The following is a 21,307-nucleotide window of genomic DNA, read 5'->3' as shown; positions in this document are numbered from 1 at the left end:
ATTTCTGAATGGTATGACTGGATAAATGTATGCACTAGATGTGATAGAGTTCGAACTCCACATCACCAATTCTATTGTCTGCCAATCACACACTTTCATGCCATGCCATTTGCACTGCATTAGCCTCCGTTCTATCTGGTGAGACAATGCTGCCCCCCCCCCATGTGTAATTGTGAAGCGAGGGTTGCGCAATCCCCAAACACACCTGAATTGACACTGCTTAATTCCAGTGACAAGAAGTTCAGGACGATTGGAAACAATGCTGAGATAAGCAGAGAGCACATACAGCACCTTGAATTTCCAAATGGTCATCCATTTTAGTTCTGAATAGGCTCAATAATGCTTAAATTCAGTGATCTAACCTGGGTGTCAGTATGATTATGCCATTTAAGTGATTTAATAGTATTTTATATTCGTATTGAATATTTGAGACAACAATTTAATACAAACCTTTCTGATCAACAATGGTAAATTCTGGTTCCAAACACATTGGACATAAAGCTTTTCGGAATGAAATTCAAGAAGTTTTTGTACCAAATTAGTGATTTCATTCTTATCCTGAAAAATTCCATTAAAATAAAAATATTGTTTAAAGTTGACAAGAAATACACATGATCCATTGAGTTACAGCCATTATTTTACTTTGATTTCATTAAAAGAAATCAACTATGACACGTATGTTAAGACTTGCATAATTAAAAATAAGTTTCTTTACTTTTATATACATTCTTATTAGCAATATATATATATTCTCATCATTAGCAACATATAGTAGTGATTTCAAAAATAAAATACAAAATATGACTTGAGTGACACGAGTGAGCTAGAATCACAAGCAAAACATTTAGCACTCCATTGTTATGCATCACCGTTTGAACTATCACCAGACAGCTAAGAAATAGTTTTATAAAAAAAAAAAGCTTTGTACATGCATGTAAGAGAGTTCAACTACCACCTGCCAAGTTTCAATTCTTTTTTTTTTTTTTTTTCAATTTTCAACCTTTAGCAACTATTTTTACCAGTTTAAAACTCAGAAAAGAACAATCCACAAAAAATGCACTCATTTGATTCGCCTTCTCCTGCTTTGCGGCCTTGTGTCTCAGAGGAAATGCACTTTAAAAAAATGGAGACGGACAAGCATAGCAAGTTTTATGAATTAGATTATGTAGAAATATTATTTTGCTATTTACTTTACAAACATGTTAACAGTTTATACAGCTGTGCATGTAAATTGAATGGCAAGGTGTACTGAAAAAAAAGAGAGCAACTCTTTCTCTCAGTGCTCAAAGAGATATTTAGAAATATAGAGTTGAATCAAATAAATAAAGGATAAGGAGAAATACAGTGATAGCTTTGAAAGAGAGAAGTAACTTGTCCACTTAATTATAAACTATAACTAATTAGAACAATCTTTTCTAACATAATTCAATCCCAGAACTAAATCATTTATTTATGAAAAAAAGCCTTATTTTTATTTATTTATTTTTTTTATTACATTTTCACCCCAAACAAGGCACATTGCCACTTTGGTGTAGGGGGCTACTATCAGGGGAAACATCTACTGGGGTACTATGTAGGGATTAGGGCAGCAAGATGTTGGTTCATGTTGCACTTGAACTTATGCATGTCAGTATAGTTGGGGAAGCAGTGACCTGGAATGGAATTCCAAAGTCTAGCAGTTCTGGGGAAGAAACTACTGGAGTAGAAAGATCTTTTACATCTAGGGATCTCTACAGTGTGGGGGGGGGGGGATTTTGCAGCTTGTCGGGTCTGTCGAGGGTGTTCACGTCATGGGGGCACAAGTGCTTGCAGTTCATCAGAGCATTCACCATTATAATACTTGTAGAACAGGCAGAGGGATGCAACGTTTCAACAATGGGACAGAGGCTGAAGCTTAGATGTCAGTTTAGGGCCTATCAGATTTGCGACTCTCTTTTGAACCCTGTCAAGGAGCGAGAGACTAGTAGCCGATGCACCAGCCCAAATATGACAGCAATACTCCATACATGGGCGAATGGTGGCCTTATAGAGGTACAGGATACTTTCGGGTGTTAGAAGTTTTCTAGCACGGTAGAGAGAGCCCACCTTCCTCGCAGCGGCCCTGTCAATGCCCTCGATGTAATTGTTCCAACTCATGTTTCCTGTGAACGTTAGGCCAAGGAGCTTGAAAGACATACTCTCAGATAAAGAGTCGTTGGCCATTGCTATAGGTGATAGAGGTTTCTTGTAATTATTGAATGAAACCAGTTTTGTCTTGGTGGCATTGAACGTGACCATCCATTTTTGTCCCCATTCCACTACTGATTGGAGGTCATCCTCTAGTGTTTCTGCCATTACTTTAGATATATGTTCATTTGTTTTCCTGTCGTGCCTGCTATAGAGTGTGGTGTCATCAGCATATATACCCATCTCAGAGGCAATTTTGTCGGGGAGGTCATTTATGAATATCAGGAACAGCAGAGGTCCAAGGATAGATCCCTGGGGCACTCCCGCATTTATATCATATTGTTTAGATGTACAACCGTCGAGGACAATCTGGATTTTTCTCTTATCTAAGAAGGATTTAATTATGTTAAGTATTCTACCAGTGATACCGTATGATCTAATCTTCCTGAGGAGACCCTCATGCCATACCCTGTCAAAAGCCTTAGATATATCTAGAGCTACCGCTCCGCCCTCTCCCGCTTTGTCCAGTGAATGGTATATGCGTTCAGAGATTACAGTTAGGATGTCTGCCGTGGAACGGGCTTGTCTAAATCCATATTGTTGGTCGGTCAGAAGTTTAGCATCTGTAAGGTGCTGAACTAGAGCATGGTTAATTAAGGACTCAAATATTTTGGCAAAAAGTGGGAGGAGGCTAATAGGGCGATAATTTAATGGGTCAGTTCTTTCGCCAGAATTCTTGAATACTGGTACCACAGAAGCAGTTTTCCAACAGCCCGGAAAGCAAGATTCATTAAGGCATTTGTTGTAGAGTTTGGAGAGAACTGAAGCTACTCCGACTGAGCACTTTTTTAATAGCACAGCTGGGATGAAGTCGGGTCCACATGCTTTTGAAGTGTCAAGGTTTTTTATGATAGCATGCACCTGAGCAGGGGTGATTATCAGATCGTCTAGCGTGGCGTCAGTCCGCATAGGAAATTGAGGTAGGGGGTTGTTTAGAGGGTCCAGTGTGGAGTTTGAGGCAAACCGACTGGCAAGCATGTTAGCCTTCTCGGTTGCTGAGCAAAGAACCTCGTGATTGTTGGTTAGTGGGGGAATTGTTGATTGCCCATTATTTACTACACTGTTGTAGATTTTCCAGAAGTCACGAGTTCCTAGTTTTTGTGCTTCGATGCGTTTTTTTAGTGGTTTCCGTAAATTCCCCCTTAGCTGTTGCTATTTCTTTCTTAACGTTACTTCTAGCTTCTATGTACTTCTGTCTGTTTGAACTGGACTTATGTCGGTTAAACCTGCGGAATGCATGCTGCCTTTGAGCAATGGCAGTTGTGCAAGTCGAAGTAAACCATTGGGGAGAGTGGGGCTTGCTAAAGAATTTCCGCATCGGAACATGCGCTTCGATTGCAGTTTTGAACCATTCAGTGGTCTTGGTTTCACACTGTTCAGCAGGAAGAGAAAAAATATTTCCCCATGGGGCGTCTCTGATAAGATCTCTGATGGCTTCCCAGTCAACCTTTTTATAATATCTCATTGTTTTGAGAACTGGCTCTTCAGTTTTGGGTCTAGAGTTTAGGGCGATTTCAACCATTATCACCGCATGATCAGCGTTTCCAAGTGGGCTGTCGGCTTTCGTTACACAATCATCAGGAACTGTCGTCAAAAACAGATCTAATAGTGATGCGTGTTGTTCTTCCTGATCAGGGAAACGGGTTGGAAAAGTAACCATTTGCGATAGGGAGTGAGATACAGAGAAGCTATGAGTTGCGCTGCCTGCTGCATCTGTGTAAGTAGAGAATCCAAGCCAGTTTTTTTGATCGACATTAAAGTCACCAAATACATGTACTTGGGCACTAGTGACGAAGGAGAGTGCTGTGTCTATGCTGTCAGATACTTTGTTTATTATGGTGCAGTCTTGGGTCGAGGGAGAGCGGTAGAGAAAGTAAAAGTAGCTAATGTTGTGTTGCATGATTAGTCTAAAGCACATAAAGGCTTGATCATCCGTTTCTAGGTTTGTTTCTCTAGTCAAGGGAATAAAGGTTGATAAATTCACATTAAATATATTGTAATATATATAAATGACTTTATCTTATATATTCCAACTGAGTAAGAATGGCTCAATCAATTCAGTGTTCTGAGAGTATTGAAGTTGATCCATGTTTTTTGGGTTTTTTTTTTTTTTGTTTTTTTAAAGCATACCAATCATTTTTTTTTTGTTATCTCATGCTGAACCCAGTAATTTTGGAAAAAGATTATGTGCTCCTAAGTTCTTTGTATATTCAACTATTTATTGATGGTGTTTGGTTTGATCATTTTTGTTTTTGATTTTGTAGAACATGATTGAGTTTTGCAAAGGAAAAAAAACAGTAACATCAATGTTTGATGGATTTGTTTAGGAAACCAGTATCTCTAGACAGCCTAATCTGGTAGCGCCAGGTGTTCTAACAGGTGTTACCACTCAGTACTAAAGTGGATCTAGGAGCAATGGTAACTAAGGGGCAACTCACATTCCAGCCTTCAACTGGGGCCTCATCATTGGATGTCTTTTAATATCATACTGAGAACCACATGTTTGGTCTTTGGTGTTTGGTAGTGGACTTTCTTTCGAGTAACAGCTGATGTATATCTCAGATGGCAGTGATGGTGTACTGCTGTTGCATGAAGTTGATGGATTGTTGCTGAGTTTTTACATAAACCATCTTTTTACTATTTCTAACATGATAAAAATTATTCCAGTATTTCCTGTTTATCATTGTTTATCTAGAATTGGGTGCACCTTTTCTATGCTATGGCTCATTTTGTTTCCTTTCAAATGCATTATGGCTAAGCCTATTAGGATATTCAATATATTACAATGCTAGCTGATGTTTGAAATTGATTGATAAAACAACAATGTTTCACCAATAGAGAAAGAAAATTTGAATACTTCAACTAAAATTTGATTTTAAAATCAAAAAATCATTTTGAATGATAGTTGTAATTTTGAGTTCATAAACAGCTCTTAATTTACAATGTTAAAATTAAAAAGGGGTTTTTGAAGGATGGAAGAAGTGAGAGTACAAAAATATTTTTAATGATTTTTTTTTTATTCAACACTGAACAAGAACAATACATAATGGTCTTACCTGCAAAATAAACTCCGATTGGATAAGACAGGCTAATGCATAACCTTTCCCAATTTCAAAATTTGATTTTTCCTGAAAAAGAAATTTTTTAAAAATTAATTTAAAATTTAATTCTTTTATTCTGATGGTTTCTTTTCATTTTTTTTTTTTTTTTTTTTGGCGTGGGCAGGGGGCATTGTTCTACTAGCATTTTTACATTGCTCTTAGCTAGTACCAGATGGGTGAGTAATGTGTTTTTGAAATGTAGATATGATTGACACAGTTTGATGACAGGGGTATATCTCTTATATCGATGGGTAGACGGATCCGATTGCTTATTCTTTTTGCATAGAAAAAAAAAATTTCAATTTCAGTTGCCAAGTAAAATTGAATGAGGAATAAATATAATGCAGCATTTTTCTGTTAGATAGGCAAAAGGTATCACCAATATAAACAAATAAAATCATTTAATTCTTTTTTTTATTGAACCAAATCCATATTATCATTGACACTGATGATGAAACAAAAGGTTACAGCATACTCTTACATCAACCATTACGCGATTGATTCGAACAAAACACGTCTAGAAAATTATTCAATTTTATGATCATTCAGTGGCTGTTAAAAGAGAGAAAGGTAAAGAATTACTTGTGTGTTTAAGTGCATTACTTCAGTTCATAAACATATTCAGATCAACATGTAACACTTCTAGACAAGGGATTTAGAGGATGATCAACCAGAAGAAACTCATGATAAGCAAAATTGGATATCCACAGTTAATCTAGAAAAAGTATGTTTTTAGTAAAAGTGAGTGATTTCCTGATCATGTATACATCAGTCAATCTCAGAGAAAAGAGTCTTGAGAATATCATTCAATCCTTACCTATGAGAATTTGACAAGAGGCATAGAAGCATATTTCCAACTCTAAAAATGTCATCAGTAAACCAAGCATAGGAATTAACACAAAAAAATTAGATTTAATAAACTGTTAGCAAATTGTCTGCAATTGGATTTAGTTAGTTGATAAAAAGGAAATCAATCCCCAGTTAAACTGGAAAAGTAATAACAAAACTTATGAAGAATTCTTGATAAAATTATTTATAAAAAAAAAAAGAAGATTACTAAGGTGCCATCAGTTAAAATAGAAACCGAGACTTATGAAGAATTCTTGATAAAATTATTTTTTTAAAATAGATTATTGGAGTGCCATTAGCTATAATCAATACCGAAACCAAAATTACGAAAATTTCTTAATAAAATTATTTATGAAAAAATTAAATGATTTGAATGTCATCAGCTATAATCAAAACTTATGAATTCTTGGTAAAATTATTTATTACAAGAAATGGAAGTACATAACAATGAAGGGTGGCCATTTTTATATTGAACTTTAACCTTTATCAAGTTCGTTTTGTGCAAATATGTGAGAATAATCAAATTTAAAATAAGATTATGACTTTTACACTACGAAAATTATGTTTGATTTAAAGAACAATGGTGTTAAAAAGGTTAACAATTTAAATATTCCAAAATTTAAACAGTCAATTTTTTTTCATAATGTTTTCCCTAATAATTTGATGATTTGGTGTTCAATTGACCATAATCTGAAGATTTTTATTTAATTAAATAAAAACGTCCTTGCAAAATATCACCCAAAAAGAAAGGGGAATCATTTTTTGCAAATTTACATAGAAAACTAAACCTCTCTCACTAAAAATTTAACAATCTTTTTTAAAATCTTTTATAATCAAAAAAGTTTGTATTTAATCAATAGTATTTCAAAGAATTTCTAAAATTCTTGCTATTAAATAATAAAAAAGAAAAAGAAATTTGCTTACCAACATTTTAATCTATATAATTATAGAACTCAAATGACCTTGTAACAGGTGTTGTAACCCCACATCCGGTTCACGACTTCCGGTTGCACATGCGTACATAAACATAAAACCATAACAGCGTAAACAAATAAACACAAATCGCTACTTTTGCAGAATTTGACCTGCGTACTGAAATATTAACGTTATTATTTAGAAATTATTATTTAACATTGGAAGGGTGGGGATGTTTTGCAACTATTCTGTATTACAACTATACTGTCGCAATTTTCTTATAAATAAATCAACTTTGACCCATTGATAACCATACAAACAATTTACAACGGCGATTTACCCACCGCCTTCCTTTTTTTTTCCTCCATTTTTTAATACACCTTTCTTAAAAACATTCATACATTTTCTTCTACGTTACCTACATAAATAAATAATCCCGAAAATGTTTTTTTTTAATTTGTGTTACAAATAAATAATCAACACGACAATAAAACGTATTGTTTTACTGTGTATATTTTCAGCGTCCCAATTGTTTTTGTTTTTTTTTGCATTTAGATTAAAAGATATATCAAAATTTGAATTTAATTTTAAGTATTATGGTATCTGTTCAGTGCACATTTACCTATAAGTATGGCAAACCACTTATAATTTAATGGCTGTAAGTTTTTTTTTTTTTCCAAAATAAACAATTATAAACAGAACGACTCATAGAAATCTATCTATATTCTTTTTTCATTTTAATATACTTTCATAGAAATGTTTCTATTATGTCACAAAAAACTATTTTCTTTACGTCCCAAGTGTCACGCTCATACATTAATTCCATAGCTAATATAACATACTGACATAACGAGTCACAGGTAGTCTAGTTTGTATTAAATTGTAATATTTCTCATTTTTGTCTTTTCCAATATGATTTACTGATTTAATTATAAAATTGTGTACTGTAAACTAAAATCTAACAGAAGTTTATAAAAAAACAAAAATAATTAACAAAAAGCATCATGTTGCTTATGGACCGTTTTATTTGCATCATCATGAAATTTCTTTACGGAAAATTCAAAAATCCCCACCCTCAAAATTCCAAAGAGAAGTGTTTTTAAAGAATACTTACAGGAAGACTGTCAGCTTGTGATGGATCCAAATATTCCTCCACCATCTTTAAAACATTGGCTAATTTCATCTGTGGAAACTGTCGTAACACCTATAAAAAAAAAAAAATCTTTCTTACATAGTTTACATCAGTTCGTACAACAGAGTCAAAAAGAAAAAAGAATTTCTAGCAAAAAAAAAAAAAAAAATTTATTTATAGCATGTCATATGCGTGTTCAATGGTGAAGGTCAACTGGTGTTGACCAAAAGCTGTTCTTATCCCCTCCCCCCATTGGGTGTCCTTAAACCTTTATTGATGCAAATGCAATTAGATTAGGGTTTTGATTTGTCAATTATTAATTCCCACAAATGCAAGAAAATAGGCAAACCAACTAAAAAGCCTGACTGGAGAGCAAATCAAATTCAGCAATTTGAAATGAAAAGTTCTGTCCTTGGAGGAATCCATTCAAAGACAAATGACATTTTATTTGTGAAAACAACACAGTTATTGCACACAATAGCAAATGAAACCCTTTTTATTGGTTGAATTAAACAAAAACCAAAGTGATTCAGTTAATTTATATCATTTGTTTCAATTTTATAAGGTTGGGCTCAGAGAATAGTTAAGGTACCTAAATATATCTATATCTCTCTTTCTCTCTCTCTCTCTATATATATATATATATAAATAAATATATATATATATATAAATAAAAGTAACCTTGCCTGTCAGAGGAATGGTCTCTATGAAACCACTGTCTTTTTTTTATCTACTGATATGAAACTTGACATATTAGGGACTTGGACCTGTGGATTTTGATTTATTTTTTAACCAAGAAAAATTAGCTGCTAAGGAGTCAAGATTGAAAAAATTGGAATTTAGCAGGTGTAAGTCTACTAAACCTGTTATTTCTATGCATGCACAAATATACATTTTTATCTTTAATAGCATTATATTTTAAAGTTTTTATATGCCCATGGGCTTAGATCAGACAGTAACCAATAAGGCTTGTTCTGATTACAGCTGATAGCACCCACATCATATTTGTTTTTTTTTTTGTACTTTTGAAACCATTTCTATATATTGGTACAATATAATAATCAATAGAGTATTGGTTCTATAATAATAAATACAAAATCTGCATAGATTATCATATTTAAGTATATTTTATGACTGGACAAGTTATATAATTTAGGTATGTGAACGACTCTCCCAGTCCAACAAAAAGTCATTCCTTACCTGACAAAGAGCCAGTGGATAACCAATGCGCACCCATTTCCGAGATGAAGACAATCCTTTGATGAGTCGTTTTACAGAATACTCAACTTCTCCGCATGCCACTGTTTGCTGGTAATAAAAGATAAATAATTATGATTGGTCAAAGAAGATCACATATTCAGTTAGAGGTATTTTGAAATAGGCAATTAAATCAGTTTAAGAGATAAGAAAATAGTATACTGGTGGCCATGTTCCCACAGCTACCCAGATAAGGAAAGCACATAGAAAATCACTCAAAATGTGGCCAGTGATTGTTGAATTATACAACATTTGTAGAGATTAATCCAATCCAACTACTGTGAAGACAAGATAGTGGCTCAGACAACACATAAAATTCAGAATGAAGCTATGAGACCATCACATAGAACGTATATACAAACATTCAGGGTGGAACGATAAAATTGTTGCCCTAGAAAAAAAATAAAACGACAGGATTCCATTTCCGTTTGATGAAACCAGTTGTGTACAAATCCCAGGAGCACTGTACCTGGATATGCTGAAGTATGTGATGACCACCTGGTACAATCAGGTGGCCACTGGCAGACTCTGGGTGTGGCAGCAAAATTCAGCGCCAGCCCACAGAAAGACACTCAGGCCTGGCTTCAGAAGGCTCTTCTCTTACTGGCCCCCTTTCCTCCCCCAACCTGAACCTGTTGGACTACTTCATTTGGTCATATATCCAGAACATCACCAACATGACCTCCCACAACACCAAAGCCAGCCTGATCGCCACCATCCGCCGAGCTCCTGCCAGCGCTTGTAGAAAAGGTGTGCTCCCAGTTCCAAACTCGTATCAAGGTGGTAATTGAGGCTGAAGGCGGCTACATTGAATAGATGTCAGCTCTACTACATAATCAAGCTACCGGAATTGATTTTTTCAATAAAAGTATTAAAATAAAGCTGTAGTGTTGTTTTCTTTAGAGCGAAAACTTTATAGTTTATCCCTGCTGATCTGAATTATCTAGATACTTTGAGTGTCTTCAGCCTCTCTGTACAAGATTTTGTTAAGAAAACATAACGTGAGGATACTTTACTCTACAAGTAAACCATGGCTTCATATTCAGAATAACAGTATTTAAAGCCCAAATAAGATGCCCTCAACACAATTATACATAAACTCATATGAGGAATGGTGCAGCCTAATAATATTACTTCAAATAATAATACAGCGTCTGGGAATTCTGTACAACAAAGAGATGGCAAGAAAGATATACTAAAAAAAAATTTTAAAAAAACTGATTTCTTGCCCTTTTAGCTAGAAATAAAGTGTAGTATCTGTTCTGATACTACACTTCACCTTTTTTATCCTCTGTCAGTGAATGAGAAATCCTTCTAGACTGAGGCGATTTTTATTTTTGTTCCTATCCAGAGTGCCCCTTTTTGGGAAGCTGGATTTTACCCACATGAAAAACTAACCTTGTGTCTAACTCTGCCCTTGTGGGGAGGCAAGTAAATAGGAACAAAGTTTCCTGATCATTTGGGGAGAAGAACATTCATGTTCTTAACCACTTTACTAACTCCACACGTGATGTGACAGATTTACCATGTATTAACCTGTTGTGTTAAATAGAATTAAAATGAATAGCAAACAATTTCAAACTGTGCCATAAATGAACCTTTCTGATAACATAACCAAGTGGTTAAAGCACTTTCTGGCTATGAGGAAGGCCCCTTCAAGGTCCAGGTTCGATTTCTATTTAGTTTTTACACAGCAAACAGAAACGTTGACCTAATGAATTCTTTTGTTAGAATGAAACAAACATTTCTGTATAGGTTACTTGCGATAAGTACATTTGACGAGTTTCCATAATTCTCCTCCCCCAACCTAAGAAAAAACACATCTTTATGATGTATAATAACCGTGATGGAAAGAAAATAGTGTACAAAAAAAAAAAAGTCATGTGAATTGATCAAGTAGTTTTATTTTTATAAATGAAATCATCTTTAACTGATTAATGGAAATTTGTTAACATAACAATGATGTTCAAGGCTGATTTTAAAATTGATTTCTAAAGAGTTCTCAGGGGGGGAAATAACTGGTGGTGAATTTAAAAATAGTTTTGAGAGCATCAATTAGTTTAATGATAATTTTTTTTTTTTTTTAATAAAACGACTTTATCAATTTACATGATTTTTGGTTTATGCTATTTTATTTACATCATGGGTAAAGATTGGTTGGCAAACCTGAAGAATCTGGCGTCCCATCTATTTTTTTTTTTTTCAGCAAATTATTAACGAATGGACACTAGTCTACCAGATTATCCAAAAAAAGTAAATATTTAAATATTTGCAGGAGTGCTCAATTTCTAATGGAATATCTATTTTATAAGTACTGAATGATTTTAGGCTAAATTTCATGAATTTAGCTTTTTTACAGTAGTTCAGCCTTTTTTTTTTTAAATTTTGCTTTTTAAAATAATCTGAAAATAAGGCTAAACTGCTTTAAAAAAGGCTACATTAAAAATCTGAACAAAAAATGCTGAGTTGTTCTTAAATGGATGATCAATTTACTAGAATGTTGGATTAGAAACTGAGCACCCACCTAAAAATATTTAAATATTTACTTTTTTTCATGTTTTGTTTGATAATCTGCTAAAGTAGTGTCCATTTGATAATAATCCACTGAAAAAATTGAAAAACAGATGAAAACAAAAAAATACAGAGGGCAAGCTCCTTCAGATAGGCCAATTTACCTTTATTTTTGATTCTTATTAGAGCAGGAGTTATGGACAAAGTACATGTTTTTATGCTTTACTCCTGTACCAAGCACTATGGAAGTAAATAATGAATCAAAAAATACATGAGCAACTGGTAGACTACTCATCCCAGGATGGGTAATAATATAACATTAATTTTAAATTTTCATCTTGTGTTTTCTCTTTTAGGGTTATGGTACTGTTTTGGTAGCGCCCCAATTAATGGTAAATTCTACAAAAAACAGTAGGCCATAATACAACTCAATTTGAACTATTGAGATCAAAAATTAGCCCTATAATGGCTGAAATTTCCTATAAAAATTGTTAAAAATCATAGAATGATTTTCTATATATTAAAAAAACTACTTAATCAATTTACGTGACTTTTGGAATATGACATCTTTATTATGAGACAGACATGTTTTTTTTTGGGGGGGGGGCGATTATCCAGACTACAAAGCTATGACCCTATCATGTTGGTACTTTTTTCATTTTGCTGTTTATCATAATAAAAAATACCCAGTGTTTGTTTTTATTTATCTGAAAATTTGGTACTTTATAGGGTGCATATTTTGACTTGCATTTATAATGAAAATGAAAAAACGTACAGGCAGATACTTTTCAGACTGATATGTCATTAGATATGTCGCACACAAATGTATCTCAATTACGTACCGTCTCAACTTTATATTTGTCTGAAAGGTGGCGTTTCTACTTCCTGTTCTGTTCTCTAACTACTTCCGTTATTTACCTATCTCTCCTTTTTTTACGTCTGACTGATGACATAGACATGCATTTTTACAGTGGACAATGAATGTGAACACACACACGTTTCATTTTGCCTCAGCAGGCAATACTTACGTTTCAAAATAAAATGTATGCACCTTCGTTATAAGGTAAGATGATATGATATGCACTAATGAACTCTCGTGTACAACCACACACATATACACAATGAACACATACGCGCACAAACATTTCAACTTTATGCATGTTCATTCGTATACGCACCCACGTGTGCACAATTCTACTATTGTTCATAATTTCTGTTTAAATAAATATTAATTGTATATATGTAACACAGTATTTTGGTTTTACTATTCTGATGTCGGAGCCAACGTAACGATCCCTACAAATCATTTCTGTTACAAGTCTTTATAATGTGCATAGCTATCACAGAACGAAGATGATATATTCCAAAAATCACACAATTTCATCAAGTAGTATTTTTTTTTTTAATTTAAGAAGACTAGCAGGTCCCATTTCCCGGCATTGCCTAGAGGAATTAAAAAAAAATTACAAACTAAAAAATATGCAGTATTCTTTTTTAATGAATATATGTTTAAAATTAATTTGTGTTTACATGTACAAGCTAAAAATAACATATTTCACCATAAATGACGTTTGTAATTATAATTTAATTCAATTATTTAAAAAAAATTGTATTTGCTTGTATAAATATTTAGACGCGACTTTGTTTCTATATCTAAAATCTAAGATGGCGGCAGTAAGCACAAGGTTCCTAAAAAGTATGAGATCGTGCTAAATAATTGAATTATTTGAATTTATTTAAATATAAGGTAATTATAATATTTTTGCATATTCTTATAGCCAATCATAGTAAATTTTATTTAGATATAAAAAAAGTTAGTTTCATAGATTCAAAACCTTTAAAAAATATTTGTTTTGTCGACATTCAGCGATAACTGGGTCAAACGCATTTTTTTGAAAAATTTTTAACTTAAAATTCTATTAAAATTTATAGAAAAGTATTATATAATTTTGCTTTTTACATAATAAACTTCAGGATTTTATCTTTCTGGTAAAACCAAAAGTTGTTCAGAAATAACGGATTTTAATAAGCTTTAGAAAAAGCAGTTTTCAATCAATTGGCGGTCACTAAGCAAATACAATTTTTTTAAATAATTGAATTAAATTATAATTACAAATGCCATTTATGATGAAACGTTATAATTTTTCCTCATAATAATTGATCAATCAAACTTAAAATTTTTCCTAATACTTGTTCAAAGTAAAGAAAAACTGCTTTTTTTTTCTATTTTTACATCAAACAAATTTTTAGCATGAGAAATATATTCAGTTTTAATATCACTTTTAGTCAGCTTCTAATTTCATGATTAAAAATCATTTTTCCTTTCTTATTTTTTTTAATTAATAATAATCAATGAGCCACAATCTTTTTCCATAAACTAGATCATAGTGTATTTCCCCAAAATTCTTTATTTCATAAAAAGTTGACAAAGGCTTTCATTAGAATTGGTAGCCCTTAAAAGGGCCGTTTTTGGGAACCATCTGGGGGGGGGGGATGCAACTTGTTGGAATATCACAACCCTCATCTCCGGAAATCCATGTCTTCATAGTAATAGTTAATCTTCAAAAAATGAGAACTTTTTGTAAACCGTAATGGGCTACCGTATCTTGCAAAAAAAAAAAAAACATAATACACAGATATAATTAATACTTATAATTTTCACACCGTTTTTTTTTTTTTTTTTTTTTAGTATCAATTCGCTAAAGCATTTTTTATGTACTGGTACATGAAAAGTTTACACACTCTAAAATAAAATTTTTAATTTATTTTTTAAAGATTTAAAAGTATGCCTATGTTAATATTTTCATAAAAAATTTTTTTTTTTATCCCCATCTGAAAGATAATAATTATTGATAACATATTCAATGAATCTCACACTTCAAAACGCAAAAGACAAAAAAATTAAATACATTCAAATTTCGGATTTCAATCTTTGACATCAAAGCACTCTGTGAAATTAAAAAAAAAATTTTTCTCAACTAGTTCACCCTCCTACCACAAAATGAATGTGTGCTTAGTGGATCACTTGGACTTAAAGGGGTTGAACAAGAAACAAATGAGAAAGGGGGGGGGGGTATTAAGTCTCCAAAAATATATTTCTACAATGAATATGAACACCCATATACACATATAAAAAGTGCATTATTTACTTATTAATCAGTGAAAATTTTATATTGATTAGATAATTACATGGTTTTTGGTAGATTTTTTTCTGTTACAAAAATCAAAAACACACCATAAATTTGGCGGTCACTATTGAAAGGCAAATCATAAACCAGCTACATACGAAGAAGTTAAAACAAAAAAGAAAACCAAGCAGTGAGTTTAGGTTACATAAGAGGAGAAATTTGCTTTGGAGTGAAAGAAAGCCTTGGCTACTCTCTCGGGTTTACATATTTGAGAGAGTACATCCAACAGGAACAAAAATAGAAATTGTAAAACAGGGACAAAATGTATGTACTATGGGCTAGGGAGTGGGGAGCGTAAGAGTTGTGCATAGAAAGTATTTCCGTACTATCCTATAATGTCGAAAGTGGCAGGAGAAAAAGTATTTCCATTTTATTATTATTATATATACATATGTATGTATGAGAGAGGAAAAAAATTAAACTTTACGATGAGCTAAATGGTAGAAATGCTGTGTGCCGGGTTTTAAATTTTGCCAAAATTCAAAGTTGACACTTTTATTTGACTACAGAGATTTTGTTTGTATTCAAAATAAAAACTTTTTAATCGCTAAAAAGTCCTGAAATTTGATTTTTCTTAAAAAAAAAAAAATACTTAATCAATTTTAGTGATTTTTGAAATATAACATCTCCATGCCATGACAAGTAGGTACACCATAAAGGTTTTTTGTTTTGTTTTGTTTTCCTAAATAAGCACAAATCTAAATAAACACCCTTTATATGCATTGGTATTTTCTTGAATATTTTTTAGATGTAGGTGGATCATTTTATTTCTCACTTTGGTAAAATTTTCCTTTAAAACCAGTCTCACTCTAGAAAACAACTTTTTTTTTTTTGCAGATTTAGTTGTGCTAAAAATGAATTTACCTATAAAGTCCAAAGTGTAAAACCCCTTTTTTTTAAAAACCACTTTGATTTTTTTTTTTAATTGGAAGCCTATATGCTTATATTGTCCAGTAAGTAATGGATGCTGATGACAATTTTTTCTATTTCATTCAATGTTTTCCTTTTTTAGATATTTAAAAAAAAAAAATTTCACTCAATAAAGAAGAATGAAAATATAATAAATCAAAAATTTATGTATTTCTTTGAGAAAAGAAAAAAAAAATTCCTCGGCTGTATTTTTTTTTTCAAGGCAAAAACTGATAAGTGAAATTTGACTTTTTAAACTATGGGAACACATATTTCTTCAGGCACAAAGCTAGATGGTTAACGCTAACGTGTGGTTTTTACTGCCTTCTGTCCATTCGTAGTTTTAAACAAGGACAAACAGCTACTTCTGGTTTTTCGATAAAGACGTAAAAATGATTGCGTGATCGCGCTTTTTTCAAATAGTCTGTTAAAAAATTGTTTTATTTAAAAATAAATATGGATAAATTCTGAACAATGAAGAATGGAACTAAACATTCAACAGTATTTTTTATAGGTAAGTGATTTTTTCAAATTTATATCGATTTTTTATAACCAAAGTAAGTAAAATTTTGTTGATTTTCTTCAAATCTTTTTTAAAGAAAACCAATTTAAAACAAATATTGCATAATTTGCTATTAAACCTGTTATTTTTTTAAATTTGGTCTTTGCTCCTTTAATTGAAAAAAATAAATTAGGGTTTGAATTACATTTTTCAAGTAGTTATAAGCTTTTTTTTTTTTTTATTACATTTTCACCCCAAACAAGGTACATCGCCACTTTGGTGTAGGGGGCTACTATCAGGGGAAACAGCTACTGGGGTATTATGTAGGGAGTTGGGCAGCAAGATGTCGATTCACGCTACACTTGAACTTCTGCATGTCAGTATAGTTGGGGAAGCAGGGACCCGGAAGGGAATTCCAAAGTCTAGTGGTTCTGGCAAAGAAACTACTGGAGTAGAAAACTCTTTTACATCTAGGGATCTCTACTGCATGAGCGTGGGATTTAGCTGCCCGTCAGGTTTGTCAAGGTTGTTTACGTTGTGGGGGGCACAAGTGCTTGCAATTCGTAAGAGCATTCACCATTAAAGTACTTGTAGGACAGGCAGAGGGATGCAACATTTCGTCAATGGGACAGAGGCTGAAGCTTAGATGACAGTTCAGAACCTATCAGGTTGGCGACTCTCTTTTGAACCTAGTCTAGAAGCAAGAGACTAGTAGCAGATACACCAGCCCAAATATGACAACAATACTCTATACATGGGCGAATGGTGGCCTTGTAGAGGTACAGGATACTTTCAGGTGTTAGTAATTTTCTAGCACGGTAGAGAGAGAGCCCACCTTCTGAGCAACGGTCCTGGCAATGCTTTCAATGTAATTATTCCAACTCATGTTTCCTGTGAACGTTAGGCCAAGGAGTTTAAAAGATGTACTTTCAGAAAAAGACTCATTGGCCATTACTATAGGTGGTAGAGAAGGTTTCTTGTAATTATTGAAGGAAACAAGTTTAGTCTTGGCCGCATTGAATGTGACAATCCATTTTTGTCCCCATTTCACTACAGATTGGAGGTCATCCTCTAGTGTTTCTGCCATATCTTTAGCTATGTGTTTAGTAAAGATAGGAGGTCAAATTATTCAATTTTTTTCACGCATTCTAAAGATCAGTTTCTGACACTGACAGTGGTGGCTATTTCTGTATGCACAAGTACTGTCAAAAATATGCATGCGTTTGCGCGTTAAGAAATGGCCACCACTAATAACAAAAAATTACATTGCTTAATATCCGGAAAACTACTTCTTTGTGGAAATTTAAAATGTGATATTCGTTCATCACAAAAAAGTCATCATGTTAAAGGTGATTGCTAAAGTGGAAATTAAGTAAAATTTTACCAAAACGGCTTTCAGACAGCCCAAAACACAACAAAAATTATCACCAGTTGGACAGAAAGTGGGTTCTCATTTTACGCTAAATTTATATAAAAAAATTGCTTTCTACATATCATGAAAATTATTTCTTTGCGGCAGAAAAGATATATATTGTTGTATTTGCTCTAAGGATTTCATAGAGCGTGTGAGTATCTTTTGTCGTGAGACTGGCTTTAAAAGAAAAGATTATTCTCGCTTTTTTAGGGAGGGGGATTCAAATCTCCCTTATTTTGCTCTTATTTATAACTTAGATTATGAAAAAAATGAAAAAGATCCGGTTTAATTGTTTTCGAAAACGAGGCCTGATTGAGGTGTGTCAGAAATTTTGTGAAAAATATTGAATAATTCCACCCCATCTTTCCAAGCTTATAACTCCTCGAAAAATGTAATTCAAGCCCTAATTTTTTTTTTTTTTCAATTAAAGGAGCAAGAACCAAGGTTTCATTTAAAAACAAAAACAAACAACGTGGGTTTTTTTTAAAAAAGGTTTTAAACTTCGAACTTTACAGGTAAATTTCTAAAAAACACTACTTTTTTTTTTGTTTTAAATTTTATTGATCTTTTATCTTCAATTTGGTGAGTAAATTATTTACTTACTTTTTAATAGACATTTCAAAATGGGAGGTGTGAATTAATCCGACCCCCTGTCTTTCCAAGCTTATAACTACTCGAAAAATGTGATTCAAGCCCTAATTTTTTTTTCAATTGATGGAGCAAGGACCAAGATTTCATTTAAAAAAAAATAAAAAAACATACAACATGGCTTAAAAAAAAAAGATTTTAAACTTCGAACTTTACAGGTAAATTTCTAAAATAAAAACACTAGTTTTTTTGTTTTCAATTTGAATATATTATTTATTGATCTTTTATATTCAATTCGTGATATATAAAACGTTTGTCTAAAATATTATATTCAGTTTATTGGAAAGAGCATAAAATTTCACATTGACCCTGAAAATATCGTAAAAATTGAACCAATAGAAAAATTTTGATTGATTGTTAAAGTTTAAAAATTGAAAAATACTGAGCTCGTAAAATTCAATCAATTTCATTAGTTTTTTTTTTAAATAAAAAAATATATTTCTACTACTTTTAAAACCACTTTAATAGTTTATTTTTGGAAGTATAATCAATAAAGAAAATAAACAACCCACTTTTAAAAGAGAAATTACGAGTTTTTTTTTATATTTTATTCGCAGTTTCGTGTTAGGGGTGTCAAAAATTCCAACAAAAATTCTGATACACCTTGACTTGTAAACAACAATATTCGAAATGGCGACCAGTGATTTTAAGGAATACATCGGAAAATGTAGGTCTTAGGGTTTGTTTTACTATACACATAGAATCGAAAAAAAATTGTCAAAAAAACAAAAATATATATATATATATATATATATATATATCTAACAAATAAATGTTATCAAAGGCAAGAAAAGTTACTTTTCTACCTAACTGGTTAAGCTTTTAGTATTTTTATTTAATGTAAAATGTTTATTCGGTTCGAAAAACTAGAACAGACGCCGCGAAGTCTTTGAAGGCTCGATATTCACTCCAAAATAAGAAATAAAACAAAATGGGGGTTTGTATTACTGTACATATAGATTTGAAAAAGTTGTTAAAAAACAAATATACAACAACTAAATGTTATCAAAGGCAAGATAAGTTACTTTTCTACCAAACTGGATATGTTTTTAGTGTTTTTATCCAATGTAACATGTTTATTCAGCTTGAAAAGCATAGTGTTTACCGATGTATTGGAAAATTTAAAATGGCGCCCGACTCTCTCTTTGACACGGTATGTTCGGAAAAAGAAGTTAAAAATTAAAAAATATGAAAAATACTGTTAAAAGCCCACCGAATATATGTCAGCCTATGTCACGGTAACATATATTGAGCGAGTTTTTAATTTATAACTCAGTATTTTGTCTAGTTTTTGATTTTTAACTACTTTCCCCAAACTTACCGTGTTAAAGAAAGAATCGAGCGCCATTTTAAAATTTCCAATACATCGGTAAACACTGTATGTTTTTCGAGCTGAATAAACATGTTACATTGAATAAAAACACGAAAAACATATCCAAGTTAGGTAGAAAAGTAACTTATCTTGCCTTTGATAACATTTATTTGTTATATATTTGTTTTTTGACAACTTTTTCGAATCTATGTGTACAGTAATACAAACCCCATAATTAGTTTAAGCAGCGCAACTAAAAAGGATAGAGCACAAAAATTTCCGAGATTTGCATTTTTCATTTTAGCGAAAGATTAAAAAAAAACAAATAGGCGAAACCCACGTGGAGGAGCATTACATACATCATTCTGTTTTTCCTTTAACCTGTTGATCAGATCTTCCACCGAGTTGATTCGTTTATCTTTCGGGGCAACTGCAAGCACAGTGAATATATCCAAAATAGCTTGATCAACTCTGAGGGCATTCATTGGCATTTTAAAAGATGATTTTTCTTGAGATTCAGTTGTTTTGGATTCGATGTCGGGAGCGTTCGTAATGGAGGTCGCCATGTTGACCGGAAGTTAGATAGTATGGCGCTCATTACTTCCGTCGATAATTCGCCACTACGCGGCGCTCGACTTCATCTTCCGGTTACAGTTCGCCCAAAATGGCCGACTATTCGGACTCTAACCGTAACTATTATGGAGAGGAACGCTATAGCGGGGGTTCAAACAGGTAAGTTTTATTAATTGCACATTCTTGTATTTAAGTAAGATTCGAAGTTTAAGCAAGATTTTAAAGCTAATTTTGTGTCTTATTTACGATCCAAACCTTCACATGTGCTCACCAAACTTTACTCAATGTCGTGTAGTAAAAATGAGTCTCCTTGGTTCTTTAGTCGCCGCTTTCATGGCAGAAAATCAAGTCTTCTCCGATTTTAAACTTCAGAAAAAGCCATCAAACCTTTTTTATGGATTCTACAATGATCATGCTACAAATAGCTGCCGCTCTTTCGTGATTATCTTTTTAAAAAATGAAATTATTCTTAAATGCTTTGATTTTTTTTTTTTTTTAAATAAAGAACAAAAGGGGGGGAGGTGGCCATAAAATCGGGGATCACTTTTCGTTATTTTTTCTTCTTTTTCTGCGCATATTTTATATTTTTAACTTAAATTGCGAAAAATACTTATTGTAATTTATTTTTATTTTTCTGTTTTAAGCAAAATATTTCTTAAAGAAAAAATCGAACGCTAAAATGATCCGATCTAAAAAAAAAAAAAAAAAAAAAAATCATTTATGTACGTGTGAATTTTTCTTTTTTTCTAAATCATTTGGAATAAAAATTT

General features: G+C 32.4%; 2 protein-coding genes across 2 annotated transcripts in view; one reads left to right on the top strand and one right to left on the bottom strand.

Moving 5' to 3' along the window:
• Positions 1-20,570, bottom strand: part of LOC145278224 (myb-binding protein 1A-like) — a 102,889-nt gene extending 82,319 nt beyond the window's left edge. The window contains exons 1-5 of the mRNA XM_080130514.1: positions 20,324-20,570; positions 9,424-9,531; positions 8,206-8,295; positions 5,283-5,354; positions 451-558 (exon numbers count right to left, since the gene is read on the bottom strand). Coding sequence (XP_079986640.1) covers positions 451-558; positions 5,283-5,354; positions 8,206-8,295; positions 9,424-9,531; positions 20,324-20,530 — 585 coding nt within the window. The 5' untranslated portion in view covers positions 20,531-20,570. The remainder of the gene's footprint in view (positions 1-450; positions 559-5,282; positions 5,355-8,205; positions 8,296-9,423; positions 9,532-20,323) is intronic.
• LOC145278230 (eukaryotic translation initiation factor 4H-like) overlaps positions 20,558-21,307 on the top strand; it is a 57,329-nt gene continuing 56,579 nt past the window's right edge. Inside the window, exon 1 of the mRNA XM_080130521.1 lies at positions 20,558-20,696. Within this exon, the coding sequence (XP_079986647.1) occupies positions 20,629-20,696 (68 nt within the window). The 5' untranslated portion in view covers positions 20,558-20,628. The remainder of the gene's footprint in view (positions 20,697-21,307) is intronic.

The sequence above is a fragment of the Euprymna scolopes genome, chromosome 1 (genome assembly GCF_053919585.1).
Source record: "Euprymna scolopes isolate OS-2025 chromosome 1, ASM5391958v1, whole genome shotgun sequence".
Taxonomy (NCBI): Eukaryota; Metazoa; Mollusca; class Cephalopoda; order Sepiida; family Sepiolidae; genus Euprymna; species Euprymna scolopes.
The sequence above is the reverse complement of the archived record's forward strand: the minus strand, read 5'-3'. Positions and strand labels throughout refer to the sequence as shown.